This window comes from Sturnira hondurensis, unplaced genomic scaffold, assembly GCF_014824575.4.
Source record: "Sturnira hondurensis isolate 20B ecotype Veracruz unplaced genomic scaffold, ASM1482457v3 Scaffold0003693, whole genome shotgun sequence".
NCBI classification, from domain to species: Eukaryota; Metazoa; Chordata; class Mammalia; order Chiroptera; family Phyllostomidae; genus Sturnira; species Sturnira hondurensis.
In genome coordinates, this window is record NW_028076324.1 from 9,348,163 (window position 1) to 9,369,157 (window position 20,995).

General features: G+C 49.5%; 1 protein-coding gene across 2 annotated transcripts; it reads right to left on the bottom strand.

The window, feature by feature from the left end:
• Positions 1 to 1,103: 1,103 nt before the first annotated feature.
• On the bottom strand, positions 1,104 to 20,995 carry DAPK3 (death associated protein kinase 3). Of its 2 annotated transcripts, none has more exons than XM_037042556.1 (9): positions 20,913 to 20,995; positions 19,711 to 19,866; positions 11,601 to 11,961; positions 11,160 to 11,289; positions 10,760 to 10,808; positions 9,870 to 9,896; positions 5,456 to 5,608; positions 4,045 to 4,090; positions 1,104 to 3,356 (listed from the first exon to the last, which is right to left on the bottom strand). In XM_037042556.1, exons 2-9 carry the CDS (start codon positions 19,770 to 19,772, stop codon positions 2,820 to 2,822), a joined length of 1,365 nt encoding a protein of 454 aa, XP_036898451.1. In that variant the 5' UTR covers positions 19,773 to 19,866; positions 20,913 to 20,995; the 3' UTR covers positions 1,104 to 2,819. The 2 variants fall into 2 exon arrangements, with proteins under 2 accessions (XP_036898451.1, XP_036898452.1); XM_037042557.1 differs by lacking the exon at positions 20,913 to 20,995 and adding an exon at positions 20,847 to 20,910.

Genomic DNA, 20,995 nt, shown 5'->3' on the forward strand with positions numbered 1-20,995 from the left:
CAGCATCTGACATACTGCCCAAAATGCAGTGGGACTTAGCGAATCATGGCTGGATAAATGCCACTTACCGGTCCCCTAAGGAACTCCAGTCCCCGGGTAATTACTCACCTCGGGGTCCGGAGACCCCATGGCACTAACATGAAAGTTCCTGTGTTTCCATGCAAGCAGATGGCACAAGCACACTACGGCCTATTGCTCTTCCACAAATTATACACACCTGGGTGCCCTTTCCCACCATGCACTGGCTGGTGAAGTCTGGGAATTTGCTGCTCAGAGCCCGGCCTTGCAGCCCCGAGGGACCTAACAGCCAGGTACCATGTGCAGGCCACCCTGGCTCCTGGACTGGACAAGCCAGCGCTAAAGACAGGTGTGGACCGACTGGAGAAACCTGAGTAAGTCTGAGAACACGATGAGCTGAAATGTATTGGAGTTTTAAACGTGGAAGTTGTCCTGGCTCCAAGGATGAGCACCAGACTGGGAACCGTAAGGTCACCGGTTTGGTTCCTGGTTAGGACACGTGCCTGGGTTGTAGGCCAGATCCCCAGTCAGGGCATGTACAGGAGGCAACTGCTCTCACATCAATGTTCCCTCCCCCTTTCTCCCTCTTTTCCCCTCTAACAAATAAATAAATACAATCTTTTTTTAAAAAGTGGAAGTTGTTGACCCCAAAAAAGATTAAAAAGGATGAATTTCATAGTGTTATTTCAATATTTTAAAAAATAAAGTCTAAAAACAAAAACAAGGAGAAACATGGCCCTTGGTATAATGAATGAATCAACAGAAGGGGGATCGAGGGCTGCCAAAGGCTTGGAACCTTGGCTCCTGGGAAGAATTTAAGGGTCTTAAATTTGGCCTCACAGTGCAGTGTCTTGGGAGCTGTGAGGGACAGAAACCCCTGAGTCCATACTTCCATATGACTGCAACGAAGGAACAAGAGCCCCAAGACTGGAGCAGCTTCTGATGTTACACCCCAGGTCTGCCCTCCTCCTCCCAAGGCACACCAAGACAGGTAGCAGACTGGGGAGAGACAGGACCCAGACAGGCCATGGCACCAGGTGACCCAAGGCTGCCTGCCCTACCGAGCCCAAGCACAGACTACAGCTGATGTCAGAAAGGGGCTTTATTTCCTTTGGCTCGTGGCAGGCATAAACTTGCGGAGACGGTATACACTATGCAACAGAGCTTGTGGAGGAGGTACAGGGGATCCCACCCCAGCCCCAGAAGACAGACCTGCAATGTTAAGATCCCTCTACCAGTGCCTCAGCCCTGGCAGTGTCCTGGTAGGAGCTCTGGCCAGCAGCCTCAGCAGGAATATAAGTCTCACCTGCCTGGTTCCTTCCTGTACTTGATCTATAGAGGTGTCACTCACTTAACCTAACCTGCAGCAGAGAATTCCCAGCTCGGTGTGGCCACCTGATAGGGACCCACATTTTGTTGGAGCCTGAACCTTAGTGCACTCCAGGCACGTGGTACAAGAGCCTGCTCAAGGGCGGCCCCTAGTGGCACATGAGAGCACTGCTCACTGCGACCCGCTTCGCACCCTATACTGATAGAGAGTTTCTAGCCACATGCGTTTGGGAACCAGCAGAGGCAGGCAGTCAAATGGACTTCTCCCTTCACCGGGCAGTGAGGAGTCTGAGGGGCTCTCTGGGGAGGATGATGCTGGGCCCATGAGCCTTTTGTGACTACTCCCTGTAGTCCCTCCTAGGGGATTGCTGGAGCCCTAACATTTCAAAAGGCAGCACTGGAGAAGGAAGCAGGCCAGAGGCTGAGGGGCAGGGCCAGATACGCAGGCAGGTGGGGACCCCTCTGGTGGCCTTGGCACTTCAGAGACTATGTGTCACGAGATGCTTGCACCTGGAGTCATGAGGGAGCGGAGAGGGAATGGCTCCAGTCTGCCCCACTGGGGAGGACTGCGGGTGGTCGGCAGCTCTTTTCTCCTGTCCCCAGCCCCCAGCAGACCTGTTCACTTGGTGCCCAGGGACTTCTGGGCCTCAGGGAAGAGAGAGAAACTCAGCTTCTGCAGATGCTTTCTTTACTGTGTCCTGGAAACATGCTTAGCCACAGGCCCTCCCACCCCCATACTACCTCCAGATAGACACCTCCTTGAGGGCTAGGTCATCTCCTCGCCTCTGGCTGTGGTGCCCAGTTCAGGGACTGGGGTGCCCTAGCAAGGACCTGGGGAGAGCAGGGCTCAGAGGCCCCCTCCACCACTGACCCAGCAGGAGCTACTGCCATCTCTAGAAGAGGAGGGGCCAGTGTCCAGCAGAGGCCCCTCCAATTCCAAGCCCTGGGGCCTGCAGGGGCCCTCAGAAACCCTCCCTGAGGCTGCGTGTGCTTAGACCCACAGGGAGGGCCTGAGGGTGCTGCCCAGGCCCTGCTGCGAGTTCTCCAACTGCCCTTCAGCCCCCTGACCCAGGACATGAAGGCTGTCGCTCTGCCACTTGGCTGGGCATGAAGCACCTGTCTCCGCCATGGCCAATTCCATCTCAGAGGTACCAACCCCTAGCAGAGAGCTCACAGAGTTCTGGAGGTAACACTAGCTCAGAAGCACCCCCCACCAGCCACCACTGCTGAGAGAATGAGAGAAGGAGGCTCAGCCAGAGGGAAGACAGGCTGTGTGGAGGAGGCCCAGGTCCTGCCAAGCCCCTGCCCTCAGCAGGGAATTCCTGGGCCCCAGGGAGCAGGTCCCAGTCCAGCCTCTTCCCACCTCAGCCCCAGCCCAGGAACTCTCTAGGTAAGGGTGACAGGCCTGGCCCCAGGGCTGTCGAGGGGGCACCCACCACCAGAACCCTCTGGGCCAGCCTACCCGAGCAGCCCTAGCGGAGGCCGCATTCCACACCCTGAAGCTTCTCCTGCTCCAGGGCACGCACTAGATCTTGCACAAACCGCATCTCAGAGGCCACCTGCTTAGCCAGGGCCTCATAGCGGTTCTCTAGGCGGCTGAAGCGGCGCTTGAGCCCGCTGGCCCCCAGCAGGGCGCCCTTGGCCTCCTCCTGGGCCTGCCGTTGGAGCGCCTCGGTCTTGTGCAGCTCCTGCCGCAGCCTTCGGAGGTCTTGGCCAATGCTCTCGTTTTCCTCCCTGTACCAGGCCTCCTTCTCCTCATAGATGGCTGTCAGCGCCTCAATGTCCTCATGAAATTGCCGCCGGCTGTGCTCCAGCCCACGCAGGCCCTCCTCGGCTGCTGCCACCTCCTCCAGCACCTTGGAGAAACGCTCGAAGTTGATGTAGGTATTGTTGGGGGGCATGCTCGAGTGGGACTTGATGGTGTACTCCTTGAGACGGGCCGTCTTCAGGCGCCGCCGCTCCGGCTTGCGGCCACTGTCTTCCCGCCGTACATTCCGCCGCCGGATCGCCTGCAGGAGAGAGGACACAGCCTGGAACAGCGGGTAGGTGGAGAGCCATATCCAGCTATTCACTGGCTTTTGTAAGTAAAGTTTTATTGGCACAGATGTGCCCATTTGCATATGATGGTCCTGGTGTTTTGCTGCTACAAAGGCAGAGCTGAGTATTGATGCCAGGGACCACAGAGCCAAAAATACTGACTAACCAGCCCTTTAAAAAAGGCTGCCCCCTGACCAGTATGGCTCAGTGGGTTAGAAAATGTTCTGTGAAACAAAATGTCACCTATTCGATTCTCAGTTAGGGCACACACCTGGGTTTCGGGCCAGGTCCCCAGTAGGGGCACAAGCAAGACGCAACCACATATGGATGTTTCTCTCCCACTCTTTCTCCCTCCCTTCCCCTCTCTCTAAAAATAAAGAAATAAATTTTTTAAAATAATAAATAAATAAATAAACAAGTAAAGAAGGCTGCCCACTCTGGCCTAGAGGCAACCCTTCTACAAGGTTCCTGCGAGAGAAAGCCCTGCTGCATGCACAGAGGGACCAAGGGCTCCAGGGGCGTCTCGGTCAGAGGGCTCCAACACCACCCCAGGGAGCACCCCACCCCCGCCACCCAGGCCCACAGCTCTGGGGACCCACCCTGGATGCTGAGGGTTCATCACATCTACCATCCCTCAGTGGGAGCACCATCCCACCTCACCTTGATCCAGGAGTGCTCCAAGCTCTGGGAGATAGTCATCCTCCTCCTGGAAGAGCCCCCGCCCCCCGCAAGCCCTGGTTAGTCACATGTGCGTCACCTGCAACACCCTCCCCAAAATGGAGCAGAGGGCAGGGAAGGGGTTTTCCAGGCTCTCCCTGCTGCAGTTCCACTCTCAGCACCCCACCGAGGGCTGACTCCGATACTGCCCCTGAGGACCCCCAGCCTCTAAAGCCACCCTCCAGCCTGGAAGCGAGTCCCTGAAATGACCTGAAATGACCCACACAATCCAGAGCATCCATTCTGCTCAGCCAACCACAAGGCACCTTTGGGGCTGCAGGCTCTGGGGTCCCATGTTCCCTGAGAGGTTTTGTTAACAGGGTCATCAGGATCTAATGCTGGGGTCAAACAACTCAGGCCCCACAGGCGGGCAACGCCAGTGTGGCTCAGTTGGTTAGAACGCTGTCCTACCACATGCAAGGTCGCTGGTTTCATCCCCAGTCAGGGCACATGCCTGGGTTGCAGGTTTAGTCCCCAGCTAGGGCGCTTAGGAGAAGCAACGAAGTTTCTCTCCCACGTTAATGTTTCTCTCCCTCTTTATCCCTCCCTTACCCTCTCTCTAAAAATAAATAAATAAAATCTTAAAAAACAAAAACAATGGGCGGCACAGATCAGGGGAGGGCAGTGGCCCTGAGGGCACCTCCCCATGCACAGAGGCTGTGATGCTAGGATTCTGAGAATTTAAAACAAATGAACAAACAAAAAAGTAGCAATCTGGAATTTTATCTAAAATCCCAATTTTTAAAGTTGGCAACAGCCCTGGCCGAGTAGCTCAGTTGATGAGCACGTCATCCAGATACACCAAAGTTGTAGGTTCAATCCTCGGTCAGGGCACATTCAAGAATCAACCAATGAATACATAAATGAGTGGAACAATAAATCATTGTTTCCTCACTCTTTCTTCCTTCCTCTCTCTAAAATCTATTTTTTTAAAAAAGTTGGCAACAGCCCTGGCTGGTGCAGCTCAGTGGATTGAGCACGGGCCTGCGAACCACACGATCGCGGTTTAATTCCTAGTCAGGGCACATGCCTGGGTTGCAGGCCAGTTCCCAGCAGGGGACTCATGAGAGGCAACCATACATTGATATTTCTCTCCTTCTCTCCTTCCCTTCCCCTCTAAACATAAATAAATAAAATCTTTTAAAAAAAAGTTGGCAACAAATTAAAAGTTTCTTAAGACACAGTATGGGCCAACTGAAGCCATTCATTACTATCTCCAGCCCAAAGCAGAAGCCAGTTATGGGGAGGTGGTAGCTTGGAGGGCTGTCTCCATGGCCACACCGCCCATCCAGGGAGACGCACTCAGCTTTCCCTGCAGGGCTGCCCCTGCCCCCGCTGGCCAGCCTGTGCTTACTTGGGGTCCTTGACGAGCAGCCGGCGGATAAAGTCCTTGGCCAGCTCACTGGTGTTGCTGAAGTACTCCTCGTCGAAGTCGTAGTTCACAGCAGAGATGTTGGTCAGCGTCTCCTGCTTGGTCTCTCCCAGGAATGGGGATGCACCACTCAACCTGGAAGACAAACGTGGGGCTCAGTGTCCTCCGCGATCGCTCCATCACCAGGCTGCTACCTGGACTACCATCAAACTCTGCGGAGCCCACGAGGGGCCACACACTACTCTGGGCCCAGCCACACTCAAGATGCAAGCATTCCCCTGGAGCCTCCAACCAGCCGCCCACTGGCTACCAGCCAGAAGGCCACGGGCAGTCGTTGCTCGTCCAGATAAGCACTAAAATCAGTGGGCAAAAATCCTCGTGAAAACTCAAAGCATCTCCCCCAGAACATTCAGAGATTCTGGAGGAAACACCGGTCACTTTCCAGGGGAGTCCTGGCTGGTATCACCCAGCACACAGCTGAGGTGCACATCACTGGTGATGACACCCACATCGCCTGCCACCTGATACTCTACACTGAGTGGGCCACACCACCACCCATGTGGGGCTCTGAGCACTGGACACTGTGACTTATGGTGGGGAATATTCATTTGGTCTTCAACCCGGTCCTTAGGCACATGGTTCCCAAAACCCTTGGCATTTCCTAAAACAAGAGCTAAAAAGGTGAGAGCAGCCCTGGCTGGTGTAGTCCAGTGGATTGAGCACGGGCTGTGAACCAAAGGGTCGCAGGTTCGATTCCCAGTCAGGGCACATGCCTGGGTTGTGGGACAGGTTCCCAGTGGGGGCCACTTGAGAGGCAACCACACATTGACATTTCTCTCTTTCTCCCTTCCCTCCCCTCTCTAGAAATAAATAAAATCTTTAAAAAATAAAAAGGTGAGAGCATCTTTTGTTGTAATATTCTTGTCCTCAGTGCTTGAAATGGTTCCAAAAAATAAAGATAAAAAAGCATCCTTCATAATTCATAATAAGCCCCTTCTAACCTCAGAGTTCATGCTAATGAGGTGACTTTTGGAAAGCACCGAAGGATAGGGGGCTGGTGGCCTAGGGAGCCGGCAGTGGAACTGGGGGGGTTGGAACCTTTACGCTCACCCCTGATCTCCAGGGAGGAGAGAGGGGCCAGAGGTTGAGTTAATTACTGATGATCAGAGATTTAATCAATCATGCTACATGATAGAATCTCCATAAAAGTCCCTAAAGTCGGGGGTTTGAAGAGCTTCTAGGTGAGTGAGCGCATTCACCTGCGAGGAGGAGAGTGCTCCCCAAACTTCACAGGAGTAAAACCCAGCCCTTGCCCCGCAGACTCTCCACCTGCTGTTCATCTGCATCCGTATCACCTTTGGGATAAACTGGTAAACCTAAGCCAGTGCTTCCCTGAGTTCTAGCGAATCATCACACCCGAGGTGGGGGTTGTGGGAAACCTCCAGTTCACAGTGAGTGGGTCAGAGGACAGACGACGAGCTGGACTTGCAACCGGCATGTGAACACAGGGCAGTCTCGTGGGTCCGAGCACTTAACCCGCAGGATCTGACGACATCTTCAGTGCAGGACACCCCGCTGGTGTCACAGACAATTGCTTGGCGTGGGGAGAAACCTGCACACACTGGTGGCCAGCGGGGACAGAAGCATTGAGAGGAGAGTAGCAGAGAAAAGGAACTATGTTTCTCTCCCCAGGGCAGAAAGGCACAGCCCATCCAATTACGAGCAAGGCTTGGACCAATAATGAGGGACGTCCTAAATCATCCCCGACCCGCACTCTTCAAGAACACCTACTTTCAGCTTCAAGTGCACCAACATTCACATCATGGGGGTGCCATTAGGAAAAGAGAGAGAGCAAGAAATTGAAAACCTATTTGAAAAAATGATGGAAAACTTCCCTAACCTGGTGAAGGAAATAGATATGCAAGTCCAGGAAGAGCAGAGTCCCAAACAAGATGAGCCCAAAGAGGCCCACACCAAGACACATCATAATTAAAATGCCAAAGGTTAAAGACAAAAAGAGAATCTTAGAGGCAGCAAGAGAAAAGCAGTTAGTTACCTGCAAGGGAGCTCCCATGAGTCTTCCAACTGATTCCCAACACAAACTTTGCCAGCCAGAGGGATTGGCATGAAATATTCAAAGTAATGAAAAGCAAGAACCGACGACCAAGATTGCTCTACCCAGCAAAACTATGGCTTAGAATCAAAGAACAGATGAAAAGCTTTCCAGACAAGAAAAAGCTAAGGGAGTTCATCACCACCAAATCAGTATTACAAGAAATGTTAAAGGGTCTTCTTTAAGAAGATAAAGAAGAAAAGATTAAAATATGAATAGTAAGGCCCTGACTGGATAGCTCAATGGCTTTGAGTGCCATCCTGATATGACAAGGTCGTGAGTTTGATCCTTGGTCCAGGCACACCTAAGAATCAACCAATGAATACATAAATAAGTGGAACAACAAATTGATATTTCTCTGTCTCTCCCTTCCTTTAAAATCAATAATTTTTAAAAAAAATTTAATTCAAAAAAATAAATAAAATGGTAATAAATACATATTTATCAACAATTACTTTAAATGCAAATGGATTAAATGTTCCACTCAAAAGACATATGGTGGCTGACCCTCACATATGGTATCTACAAGAGAATAACTTCGTATTGAAAGACACACACAGCCTTAAAGCAAAGGAATGGAAGCAGGTATTTCATGGAAATGAAAACAAACAAAAGGCTGGGCAGCAGTACTCGTACCAGACAAAACAGACCTTAAAACTCGGGCTGCAACAAAAGACACAGAGGGACCCAGCAATGCCACTTCTGGGTATTTTTCTGAAGAAACCGACACCATTAAATCGAAAAGACATACACATCCATGGTTACTGCAGCATTATTTACAGTAGCCAAGCTGTGGAGGCAACCTAAGTGTCCATCAGGAGATAAAGAGATAAGCCCTGGATGATGTAGTTCAGTGGATTGAGTGTAGGCCTGCGAACCACACGATCGAGGTTCGATTCCCAGTCAGGGCACATGCCTGGGTTGTCAGGCCAGTTCCCAGCAGGGGACACACGAGAAGCAACCACACATTGATATTTCTCTCCTTCTTTCCTTCCCTTCCCCTCTAAAGATAAATAAATAAAATCTTTTAAAAAATAGATAAAGGGATAAGGAAGTGGTACATATATACAATGAAATAGGATTCAGCCACAAAAAAGAGTAAAATCTTGCCATCTGCAATATGGAGAGACCTAGAGGGTATTGTGCAGAGTAAAATAAGTCTGACTTACTTTACTCTGCACAAGAAAAAGAGAAATGCCAGATGATTTCACTTATATGTGGAATCTAAAAAAACAAAGTAAACAAACAAGGAGAACAGACACGGACTCATAAAGAGAACATTTTGACGGTTTCCAGATGGGAGGATAGGTGGAAACGGTCAGGGGATTAAGAAGCACAGACTGGTAGTTACAGAACAGTCACGTGGATGTCAAGTGCAGCAAAGGGGACACAGTCAGTAACATTGTAAGAACTGCGCATGGAGTTAGATGGGCACTAGATTTATTGGGGTGATCATTCTGCAAGTTATGGAAGTATCTAATTACAGGGCTGTATGTCTGAAACTAACACAACATTGTATATCAACTGTAAATTAAAATTAGCATCCAGGTTGTGACAGACGAGGAAAGACGAAGGAGCCCCCCGGAGAGGAGGAGGCTGAGAGCAATGAGCGATGCTGGCTGGGGTCCTGGTCCAGAAAGGTGACATGGCGGGAAAACTGGTGGCATCCGAACAACTTGGGGACTCACTCTGCTTGCTCATGTTGTAAGTTACTTTCTCAGAGTTGACAAATGCTGTTTGTACAACATGGTACAGGGCCACAGAGCTCTATGCCGTTTTTGCCACTCTTCTGAGAGTCTTAATCTATTTCAAAATGTAAAAAAACTCTTAAAACTATTAAAAACCCACCTCCCCCAAACTTCAGGTCTTGGATTGCTACACCCGTTTGGTAGGCAAGGCAGTGAAGAAAGGAGGGAGCACACCTGACGCAGGAACAGACGGGGCACAGTCGGAATCAAGGTCAAGTCCTCTTTTCACACAGTGAGCAGGGCCAGCTGCAGGCCAGCGGACTAAGGGAGGGTACACATCCTGTCCTGGCACAGGGTGCCACGTTACCTCCAGGAGGGTGCCGTGCCTTCTGAACTCTCCAGAAGCCAGAGACAAGAACCACGGTGTCTCTCCTACACAAATCCACTCACTCACTCCTTCATCCATCCACCCAGGGCTTGCTGGGCACCTTGACTCTCGGTCACGGTTCCTACATGAAAGCCTCCCTCCCTGCCCACATTCCTGACTAGGCAGGGGCCTGGGCGGGGCGAAAGGAAGAGCTGACTCGGTACTCACAGGATGTAGGTGATGACGCCGATGCTCCTGGAAGAGAACACAAGAGGAAAGTCAGCTCAGCCTTGGGTGCAGCAGCCTGACTCCTCCACAGAGCGGGGGCGCAGAGCCCACACGGGGAAGCTACATGCCCAAGGCTCTTGGGCCAGGAGGGCAGTAGATGTGCCAGCCCGCTCCCCTACTCTTGCCCTGGGGGTCTCAAAACCGGGCATTTAAACACCTCTTGCCCTGACTGGTGTGGCTCAGTGTGCTTGGGCATCATTCTGCAAACCGAAAGGTCGCTGGTTCAGTTCCCAGTCAGGACACACACCTGGGTTACAGGCCAAGTTCCCAATTGGTTGAGGGGCATATGAGAGGCAACCAGTAAATGTTTATCTCATACATCAGTGTTTCTCTTCCTTTCTTTCTCTCCATTCCCCCCCTCTCTAAAAATAAATAAATAAAATATTTTTAAAAAATAAACACCTCTGGCCACACCCTCCTGTCAAGGCTCAAAGGAGGGAGAGCGGGGACAGGGCAGACGGCACTATGGCCTCACAGACCCTGCAGATCTGGGATCTACTGAGGGGCCTGCAGGGCTGGCAAACTCTTTTCACACAGGGTCAGACAGAGATTATTTCAGGCTTTACGGGCCACTAACGATCTGTCATATATTTGTATGTCTTGCTTTGAACAACTCTTAGAAAAAACAAGGCCACCACTCCAGGCTCCCAGGTCTGCTCTGGCCAGTGGGCTGCAATCTGCTGTCCTGCTCATGCCCACAGCACACCACCACCACAGGATGGGCTGTGTCCGAGCCCGCAACTCCAGGGGATGACCGAGGGAAGGGTTTCCTGAGAAGTAGGTACGTATGCTGGACTCAGAACTGGGCAGTCCTGGCTACCCCGACTCACCACATGTCCGCCTCCAGTCCCAGGGGTTCGTAGTTGACAATCTCAGGAGCTGTGGAGACAGGGATTTGGGAAGCGCAGGGTCAGAAGCTGGGTGCATCTAAAGGCCACACTGGGGACTCAGCCAAGAGCAGCAGCACAACACCTGCCCCTGCCCCCAGAAATAACTGTTGTTACTTGGATGAACACGCTCACACACAGGCCAGGCCAGCCCTGGGGCAGGGAGGCTGGGATGGTGATAGCACCAAGCCCAGGTCTTGAGCTTTCCCTTGCCCAATGCCCACACAGCTGAGGGCAGTGAGTCAGGCATCCAGGAGCTGGCCTGACTCACCCTATACTGCTAGAAACCCTCGAATGCCCCCTACCTAAACCCCAGTCCCTGACACACGAGACAGGGCCTTACCTACAAACTCTGGGGTGCCAAAGATGTTCTTGAACTCGTTCCCAGCCTCAATCTTATGAGCGATGCCAAAGTCAATGAGCTTGATCCGCGGGTTGGGCACATTCTTGTCCAGAAGCATGATGTTTTCTGGCTGGGGTGGGGGAGAGTGGGGTGGTGGGAGGGGGATCTGCTGCTTCTGCTGGCTGGGTATTTCCTGGAACAGCATCTGGAATCCCTTAGGCAGCCCCCACTCCCAAACTGTGCGGTGTAGGCAGGCTGATGCCACCCCGGGTTTCCGGGCCTGAACAAGTCTGTGCCTCTACTCCCAGAGCATCAGTGCATCCAGGGGATGTGCATTCTGTGCCCACGAAAGCAGAAGCCTCTCTTGGGCCCCCATCCTCACCTGCACCAGCCTGCCTAGCTGGTCTCCAGCTCCTTCCCAAGGTTCCCAGTGGGGCTTACCTTGAGGTCAAAGTGGGCGATGCGCTTGGAGTGCAGGTAGTGGACTCCATCCAAGATCTGCTTCAGGAACTGCGTGGCCTCATCCTCTGTCAGTGACTCCTTCTCGGCCAGGAAATCAAAGAGCTCCCCACCGGAGACCAGCTCCAGGATGAGCACCACGTCAGTCTTGTTCTCAAAGATGTCATGCAGGGTGATGATGTTGGGGTGCCTGATCTCCCTCAAGATGTTCACCTCCCGCTCGATCTCCTCCCGGCTGACCCCCCGCCGGCTGGATGACAGGCGGCGCTTCTTGATGAACTTGGCCGCGTATTCCTTCCCAGTGCCCTTCTGCCGGCATTTCCGCACAATTGCAAACTGGCCACTGCAGGGGCAGAGGGCGTGGAAGGTGATCACAGCACCAAGAGGGACCTAGGCTGGCCACCATCACTCCCCCAGCTCCCGGCGCCACGGAGATGTACCACCCCACTGCATCCGAGATGCTCCCAGTGGGTATGCTGCCGTGTTAGTGCAGATCAGTGCTGACACAATGGATGCCCAGCATTTTTGCAACAGTAAACAAACAAAAACAGCTCAGTGCCTACCAAGAGGGAACTGGAATCCATCATGGAAATGAATCCAGTGGAAGTTTACAGGATCATGAAAATGAATGAAGGCAACTCTCTAAACCCAGTAAAAAAGCAAGCTACAGAATGACTCATAGAATATCTTCTTCTTTTTTTAACACTAAGTTTGAATAACGGCTTGTTCCATGGAGGAGAGAGTGCCGGAATAGGTTAGCTATAGCAAGCTCAAATTGTGTCAGACAGAGAATACTTTTTTGTTTAAAAAAGGTATATATTGTGACCATAAACAGATATACTTATGTACATATATGTAGTAAAAAAGGCCTGAAGGACATACACCAAGTGGTAACAATGTCCATCTCTGAGGAATGGGATTGAGGAAATAGGGGCAGCAAAGAGGGGTTCTTATTTATTTGATACAATTCTATACTAATTCAACTTTTTACAATGTATTTCATCATTTTTTAAAAGATTTTATTTATATATATATGTATTTATTTATTTATTAGAGAGGGGAAGAGAAAGAGAAAGATCACTGTGTGGTTGCCACTTGAGCGCCCCCTACTGGGGACCTGGCCTGCAACCCAGGATGTGCCCTGACTGGGAATTGAACTAGCGACCCTTTGGTTCCCAGCCTGTGCTCAATCTACTGAGCTATACCAGCCAGGGAGTATTTCATCATTTTTTTTTCTAAATCTAGGAAAAAAGAAAGAAAGCCTTTGACTTCATAAGAGCTTTTTGCCCTGGCTGGGTGGCTCAGTTGATTGAGCATTAAATCATACACTAAAAGGTTGTGGGTTCAGGCCCTGACTGGTTCAGCTCAGTGGACTGAGTGTGGGCTGTAAAGCAAAGGGTCGCCAGTTCGATTCCCAGTCAGGGCACAGGCTTGGGTTGCAGGCCAGATCCCCAGTTAGGGGGAGCTCAAGAGGCAAACACACAGTGATGTTTCTCTCCCTCTCTTTCTCCTTCTCTTCCCCTCTCTAAAACTAAATAAAATCTTTTTTAAAAAAAGGTTGTGGGTTCAATCCCTAGTCAAGGGTGCATATGAGAGGCAACCAATCAATGTTTCTCTCTCACATCAATGTTTCTCTAAAATCAATAATGTCCTTGGGTGAGTGTTTGGTAAAAAAAAGAGCTCCTTATTCAATAGGCAGAGTGAAAAAAATGCACACATTTTCAAAACAAGAGAGAAAAACCTTCAAACATGGCTAATGGGAATAAAAAATAAGGAAAGTCAGGTGGTTGCTCCAATGATTAACAGAGAATCACCATCTAATGCAGCACTGCCCCTCCCAGCATGCATCTAAGAGAAAGAAAAACATGTGTCCACACAGAAACCTGCACACGAACATTCGATGCAGCATGATTCCCGACAGCCCAAAGGTGTAAAGAACCCAAATGTCTGTCCATCAACACATGAATGAATATGGTCCCTCCATACGGGGGAACATTACATGATCATGAAAAGGAGTGAAGCTCTGGCACTCACTACAATGTGGGTGACCCTTGAAATCATGATGCTCAGTGAGGGAAGCCAGACACAAAAGGTCACAGAGTGTGTGATTCCATGTATGTGAAATGCCTAGAACGGGCACATCCACAGGGATGGGAACTATGGTCAGTGGTTGTCAGAGGCTGGGGGAGGGGACTGGAGGTGACTGCTAATGGGGACAGTGTTTCTTCTGGGGAGATGGAATGTTCTGAAAACAGTGGTGGTTGTTGCAGAACCCTATGAATATACTAAATACCATGAAATTGAACACTTTAAATGAGTAAACTGTACCGTATATGAATTATCTCTCAAGATAGCAGTTACTTAAAAGAGAGAGAAATTCTGTGCATTGCACTCCAGAGAGCTATCCAATGTCCAAACTCTTGCTATCTAGGAACTTGGTCATATTGACTGACTAACTCAGAAGTTGACTGATAAAGGATAGACAGTAAAGATTTTAAGGTATACAGGCCACACAGTCTCTGTTACAATCCCGGTGTGTTCTTATAACCCTTTAAAAATTAACTGGCTGGTGTGGCTCAGTGGATTGGGTGCTTGCCTGTAATCCAAAAGGTCATAAGGTTCGATTCCAGGTGAGGGCACATGCCTGCATTGCGGGCTGGGTCCCCAGTTTGGGGCGTGTGAAAGGCAACCAATGTCTGTCTCATACATGGATCTTTCTCTCCCTCTCTTTCTCCTTCCCTTCCCCTCTCTGTAAAATTAAATAAATAAAATCTAAAAAAATAAAAAATAAAAAATAAAAAAGCATTCCAGGCTCATGGATGAGCTACACTACACTAAGTTTGGGATAGGTGTGGTCCACAGGGCATAGTCTACTGAGCCCACTTTGAGAGGTTATGTGGATGTGCATCTAAATGGAGAGATCAAGTCCAAGACAGAAAGCACAGGTTCCAGGCAGGAAATCTGAACAAGGCCCCACCAGAGGTCAAGGAAAAACAGACATTTCAGGGAAATAACAGCAAGAGTGGGTAGAGTGCAAGAGTTCCTGGTCCCACAGGAACCAGCCCTGCAGATCCATTTCTACTCCTTATTATCAAACCTTTAAGATAATAACACATATTCATCTAAGCCACTAAATTGTAGTAATTTGTTACGGCACCAATAGGAAGCTCAAATACTAACCCAAAAGCCAAGGGCACAGGTAAAGTGTCCCTGATTAGGGACCTGTCCCTGATGAGACAAGTAAAGTGTCCCTGATTAGGTCATGCCCGGCCCCTGAATCCACCACAACAGTCCCCTAGCTACCTATGCTCCTGCCTCCCACCTGAAATGCACCCCCCACTACCAACATCCAGGCTCATTCTTCCAGGCCCACGTTCCATCCCACAGTGAAACACCGATGATAATGACAGCAAATGCCAAATATTCACTGCATACTGGGGATGCTGGGCTAAGCACTGAACATGTGGCCTAATTTTCAAACACAAAGGTTTTTTTCCTTTAGCTTTATTCCAAGCTGAACTAACAATAAAGACAACAAAGACACCTCATAGAAATAGGTTAAAAGAAACTGATACGGTATTTTAAAAAAAAATCCAGCCCTGGCTGGTGTGGCTCAGTGGTCTGAGTGCTGGCCTGCAAACCAAAGGGTTGCTGGTTCGATTCCCAGTCAGGGAACATGCCTGGGTTGAGGGCTAGGTCCTAGTTGGGGGCATGTGAGAGGCAACCAGTCGATGTTTCTCTCACATATCCACGTTTCTTTCCCACTTTCTAAAAGTAAATAAGTAAATAAATAAATAAGAGCAATGGCTGGCGTGGCTTAGTGGATTGAGCTCTGGCCTGTGAACGGAAAAGTCGCTGGTTCCATTCATGGTCAGGGCACACAGTTGGGTTGAGGGCCAGGTCGGCAGTTGGGGGTGTGCGAGAGGCAAAAGACAGATGCATTTCTCACACACACATCGATGTCTCTCTCTCTCTCTCTTTCTCCTGCCCTTCCCATTCTCCAGAAACAAATAAATAAAATCTTAAAAAAAAGAAAGAAGAATCCTGGCTGGTGTGGCTCAGTGGATTGAGTGCTGGCCTGTGAAAGGGTCACCAGTTCGATTCCCAGTCAGGGCACATGCTTGGGTTGCAGGCCAGGTCCCCGGTAGGGGGCGCATGAGAGGCAACCACACACTAATGTTCTCTCCCTCTCTTGTTCCTTCCCTTCCCCTTTCTCTAAAAATAAGTAAATAAAATGTTTTTGTTTTTGTTTTTTTAAGAAGAGATTAGGAAACAGGCACACATAGGGAAAAGACAGCCATCTACAAGATAAGAGGATGGACCTCAAAGGGAACCAACCCTGATGATACGGTGATCTCAGACTTCCAGCCTCCAAAACTGGGGAACGATAAATCTCCGTTATTTCAGCCACCCAGTCTGTGGCACTTTGCATGACAGCCTGAGCTGACCAACAGAAATGCACACACCATTGCATGACCTGGATGCCAGGGTAGAGGTCTATACACACTCATCAACACATAAATTAACTTATTTCCTGAGATGATTTGATGTGAATTAGGAAGAAAGAACCCCGTCACACTCAAGACACTCCCTCCTCATTTATCAAGCCCCATGGCTCCTGGGACAGGAAAATGTGGGCCTGCTCTACTCACAGTCCCTCTCACCTCAGTGATTCCTACAGCTAATTCCCTGAAGACAGTCAATAACTAGACTCAGGAAAGACAGATCTGCTCAAAGCTGAATGCCAGTGCCATGCCATTCCTGTCTCTGAAACAGAGAGATTATGGTGGCCAACTTCAGAGTTGGGAATGAACACCTGCGGGAGGCTGGTATTTGGGGCCTAAGGACACACTCACTTCCCAACACACGGGTCTGTCTTCATCTGGATGTCTAACGGGTCCATTACCAGGACCTCCGGTGGAGGTGGCTGCTGGACAGGTGAAAGCCAGACGCCCACCTCTGGTTCCAGCATACCTGGGCTCTGGAGCCAGTGAAGCTTGGTCTCAAGATCTGACTCCTGCTTGGCCATTTACAGTCTGTGTGACATCCCTGGCACATGTGGCTCAGTTGGTGGGAGCACTGTCCCATACTCCAAAAGTCTGGGGTTCAATTCCTGGTCACAGCACATACCTAGGTTGCAGGTTTGATCATTGGTCAGGGTGTGTGTGACAGGCAACCAGTCGATGTGTCTCTCTCTCCTTTCCTCTCTCTCTAAAATAATAAACATAGTCTGTGTGGCCTTGGGCAAGCTGCTTCCCTTCTCTGTCTCAGTTTCTTTATCTAAAATAGGGATAATAATGGCACCTGATTTGTGCTTCCATTTATCTACCAGGTGCTTTAGTAGATAAATGGAAGTAACATAAAGACACTCTAGCCCTGGCTGGTGTGGCTCAGTGGATTGAACACTGTCCTGCAAAACAAAGGGTCACCAGTTCAATTCCCAGTCAGGGCACATGCCTGTGTTGCTGGACAGGTCCTCAGTAGGGGGTGCAGGCAACCCACACATTGATGTTTCTCTCTTTCTCCCTCCCTTCCCCTCTGTCTAAAAATAAATAAATAAAATCTTAAAAAATAAACTTAAGGGAAAAAAACCAACACAGTAGAACACAGATGTCCAAAGGACATCTACAATTTATACAAACTACAACACAGTATGCACAGTGTTCTATGACATTAATCCTTCACTTCATGTATCTGAGAATGTTCCAGACCATACACAGAGCAGTGCTGTCCAAGGTAGCAGTCACTGAACACATGAGAGCTGTCAGGCATGTCCAAACTGAGATGTCCTGTGTGTACACAGTACACACCAGATTTCAAAGACCTCGTATTAAAAAAAGTGGTAAAATATTTCATTAATAATTTTATAGTGATTACAAACAAAATGGTAATAGTTCATCTACCAGATTAAATCAAATACATCTTAAAATTGACACAGCTTTTAAAATTTCAATTAAATTTCAGTAAATTTCCTATGTGACTCACGTTATACAAGTTGCCTGGTTGCCTGGCAGTTTTAGTAGCTATATAATATTCCACACATGGATGCAGGGTGCTGTCATGACCACTGTAGAGGCTTCTTATCTTTTGCTTAAAAATTTTTTTAAACTCCTGGCTGGTGAGGCTCAGTGGATTGAACAAGGGCCTGTGAACCAAAGGGTCACCACTTCGATTCCCAGAAAGGGAAGATGCCTGGGTTGCTCTCCAGGTCCCCAGTGGGGGACACATGAGAAGCAAACACACATTGATGTTTCTCTCCCTCTCTTTCCCTCTCTCTAAAAATAAATAAATAAGCCCTGGCTGGTGTAGCTCAGTGAATTGAGCGCCCGCCTGTGAACCAGACAATCGCAGTTTGATTCCCAGTCAGGGCACATTCCTGGGTTGCAGGCCAGTTCCCAGCAAGGGCCAGTTCCCAGCCGGGGATGCACAAGAAGCAACCATACATTGATGTTTCTCTTCCTCTCTCCTTCCCTTCCCCTCTAAAGATAAATAAATATTTTAAAATTTTTTTTAAATAAATAAAAATAAAAATAAATAAATAAAGTCTTTTAAATAAATAAGAAATAAAATCTTTTAAAAGAATTCTACCACACGATCGCGGTTTGATTCCCAGTCAGGGAACATGTCCGGGTTGCAGGCCGGTTCCCAGTGGGGGACCCACGAGAGGCAACCATACATTGATGTTTCTCTCCCTCTCTCCTTCCCTTCCCCTCTAAAGATAAATAAATAAAATTTAAAAAAAAGAATTCTAAAACTATTTTTTCTGATTCTAAAACTTTCTTAAAAGATTTTTTTTTTAGATAGAAGGGAGGGAGAGAGGGAGAGAAATATCACGTGTAAGAGAATCATGGATTTGTTGCCTCTTGCACACCTCCCACTGGGGACCTGGCCTGAAACCCAGGCACGTGCCCTGAGCAGAAATCAAACTGGAAACCTTTTGGTTCGCAGGACCACACTCAACCCACTAAGCCACACCAAACTATTTTTTTTAATTGATTGATTTTTTGAGAGAGAGAGTAACATCAATTAGCTGTTCCACTTATTTACACATTCATTGGTTGCTTCTTGATTGTGCCCTGACTGAAGATCGAACGTCCAACCTTGCTTGGCATGTTGGGAAGAAGCTCTAACCAACTGAGCACCCAGCCAAGGCCATTCATATAAACTCTTTATCGCAACCATCCCTCTCCTAGGTCATTGGTCCATGTGTGTATGTATTCCCAGTGGATTAATTCCTAACAGTGGAATTGGTGAGTTAAAGGTAACATACATAAGACATTTTGCTCTTTATTTCCAAACTACCCTCAACAAGAGAGCCTCATACATTTTCAACAATAAAGTTGAGACCTGGGGAGGGGTGGGGAGCAGCATGCCTGCATTCACTACCATTCTAAACAGGAAATTCCTAAAGGAGAGACTTCAGAATCCCAAAGAAGCCTAAAACACTCTCTCAGCAAAGGCCTGATGCAGGGCTCAGTTATTTACATTCCCTTCTGGTGACATCATGGGGCCTAGCCAGCAGCAAACTCTCCAAATAAGGTTTCAGGCTCCGCAAAAAAAAAAAAAAAAAAAAAAAAGATGCTGCCTGGTTGGCTTGGTCTGGGGTGGGTGAACAAGCTCAGGGAAGTGTCCAAGGCCCAGCCAGGCAGGAAATCAGCTGCCTGGCTGAAAAGGGAAACCTCCCCTCTCTCCCATAAGAACAGTACACAATTGACAGGAATGTGGGCTCAGACAGGAGGCCTTCCCTGGAAATGTCAAAAGCTGGGGAGATACAAGTGCCTCTCATAAGAGAGGATAAAAGAGAACAGACCTTTACCAACAAAACTGGCTAATACCTATAAATGCCAGACACTGTATTAGGTGCCATATGTGCTCAACTATGTTTCTCCTCAAAGGAAATGCATAAAGGATGTCACAGCATGAACTCCCAGCTGGGATGTCTCATTGCAAAACCCAAGCTCATTCCACCAGCACATACTCTGACTCACCCCTTCTTGCATAGTATGATAAAGAACAAGAGGGGAAACACTGCCCCGAAAACCTTGAAGTGGCTTGCTCCCACCCTGGAGCCTTGTCACAGGGTCTTGCTCACCTGCCCAACTCCTCCCCCATCTCATAATGGTCTTCCACGTCTTCCTGCCTGAATGTGGACATGGTGGCCGTCTGCCTTCCAGCACCTTCTGCTCCAGTGAAAGCCCAGTCACTGCAGCCTGGGGACAGGACCTCAGGAAGTCCCCTTCCAGTGACCCTGGAGGAGACAGGGTCATAGGGGAGAAAGAGTGAGATGTTAGCCATTATTCCTAGCAAACAACGCAACTTGCTCACCAAAAATAAGTTGCATATCACTCCAAGCTGAAATTCCATGGTCCTTGGGAAGGGCACTTGCATTGCCCTTCCCAAGTACTTTTGGCAGTCTCAGTACTTTCATGTCTCATTTCATTTACACACCAAACAACCCAAAGCTCCGCGATAGCCGCACTATGCTACCTTGCCCCCCTAACTCCCACCAGCCTCCACACATCTGGGGCTTCACCCACTGCCCCGGCCTTTCTCTGCCTCTCCCTCCTAGCTTCTCCCAGAACCCCCCACATTCCTGAAAGTTCCCCCACATACTTCAAACCCCCAAACTCCAAAGTCCGTCATTCTCTGCCCAAATTCCTAGCTCTAGCCTCAACACACTTCCGACTCCCTGCCCATCCGCAAGCTCAACCCCTCTTCGCCTTTACCCATTCCCCTCACACCTGAGCCAGTCTCTTAAAACCCTCCTTAGCGGTGTGCTCCCTCCAATCTTGAAGTTACCAAGAACTGGACAATGGCTTCCAAGCTCTTGCAAGTCCCTTACCCATTCTTACCTACCCCTGACTTTCACCGTCCCGGGAAGACTAACCTCTTCCCTCCTCTCAAGAGTCCACCACCCCAGTCTCCCTCATCCCAAACGGGTCTCCATAATGGGCCAATCTGTCTTCTACATTGTTCCTCGCCCCCAACCTTCGCACAACCTCCAAGGCAGACTCCGACAGGACCCTTCATAGACCCCCGTAATGTCCCAGCTCAGGCGTCCCGGTGCCCACCACGCCCCTCACAGGCCAGGGCCCAAACCCTTCTCCTGCTGGGTCATGCCAAGGGTCCCCAAACTTCCTCCCAGATTCCCCCAAGCACCCCCGTCCGCCACTGACACACAAACACACACACACACACACACACACACACACACACACACCCGCCGACCTCGAAAAGAATACGCTCTCCACCACCCACAGCACCGCGCCACGGGTATCCCTCCGCCGGGCTGACCTGCGATGACGTCACCGCGTCCGACATTTCCCTCCCGTGGAAGGAGGAGTCTATAGCCCATTGGTCAGCGCACCTGCCGCTCG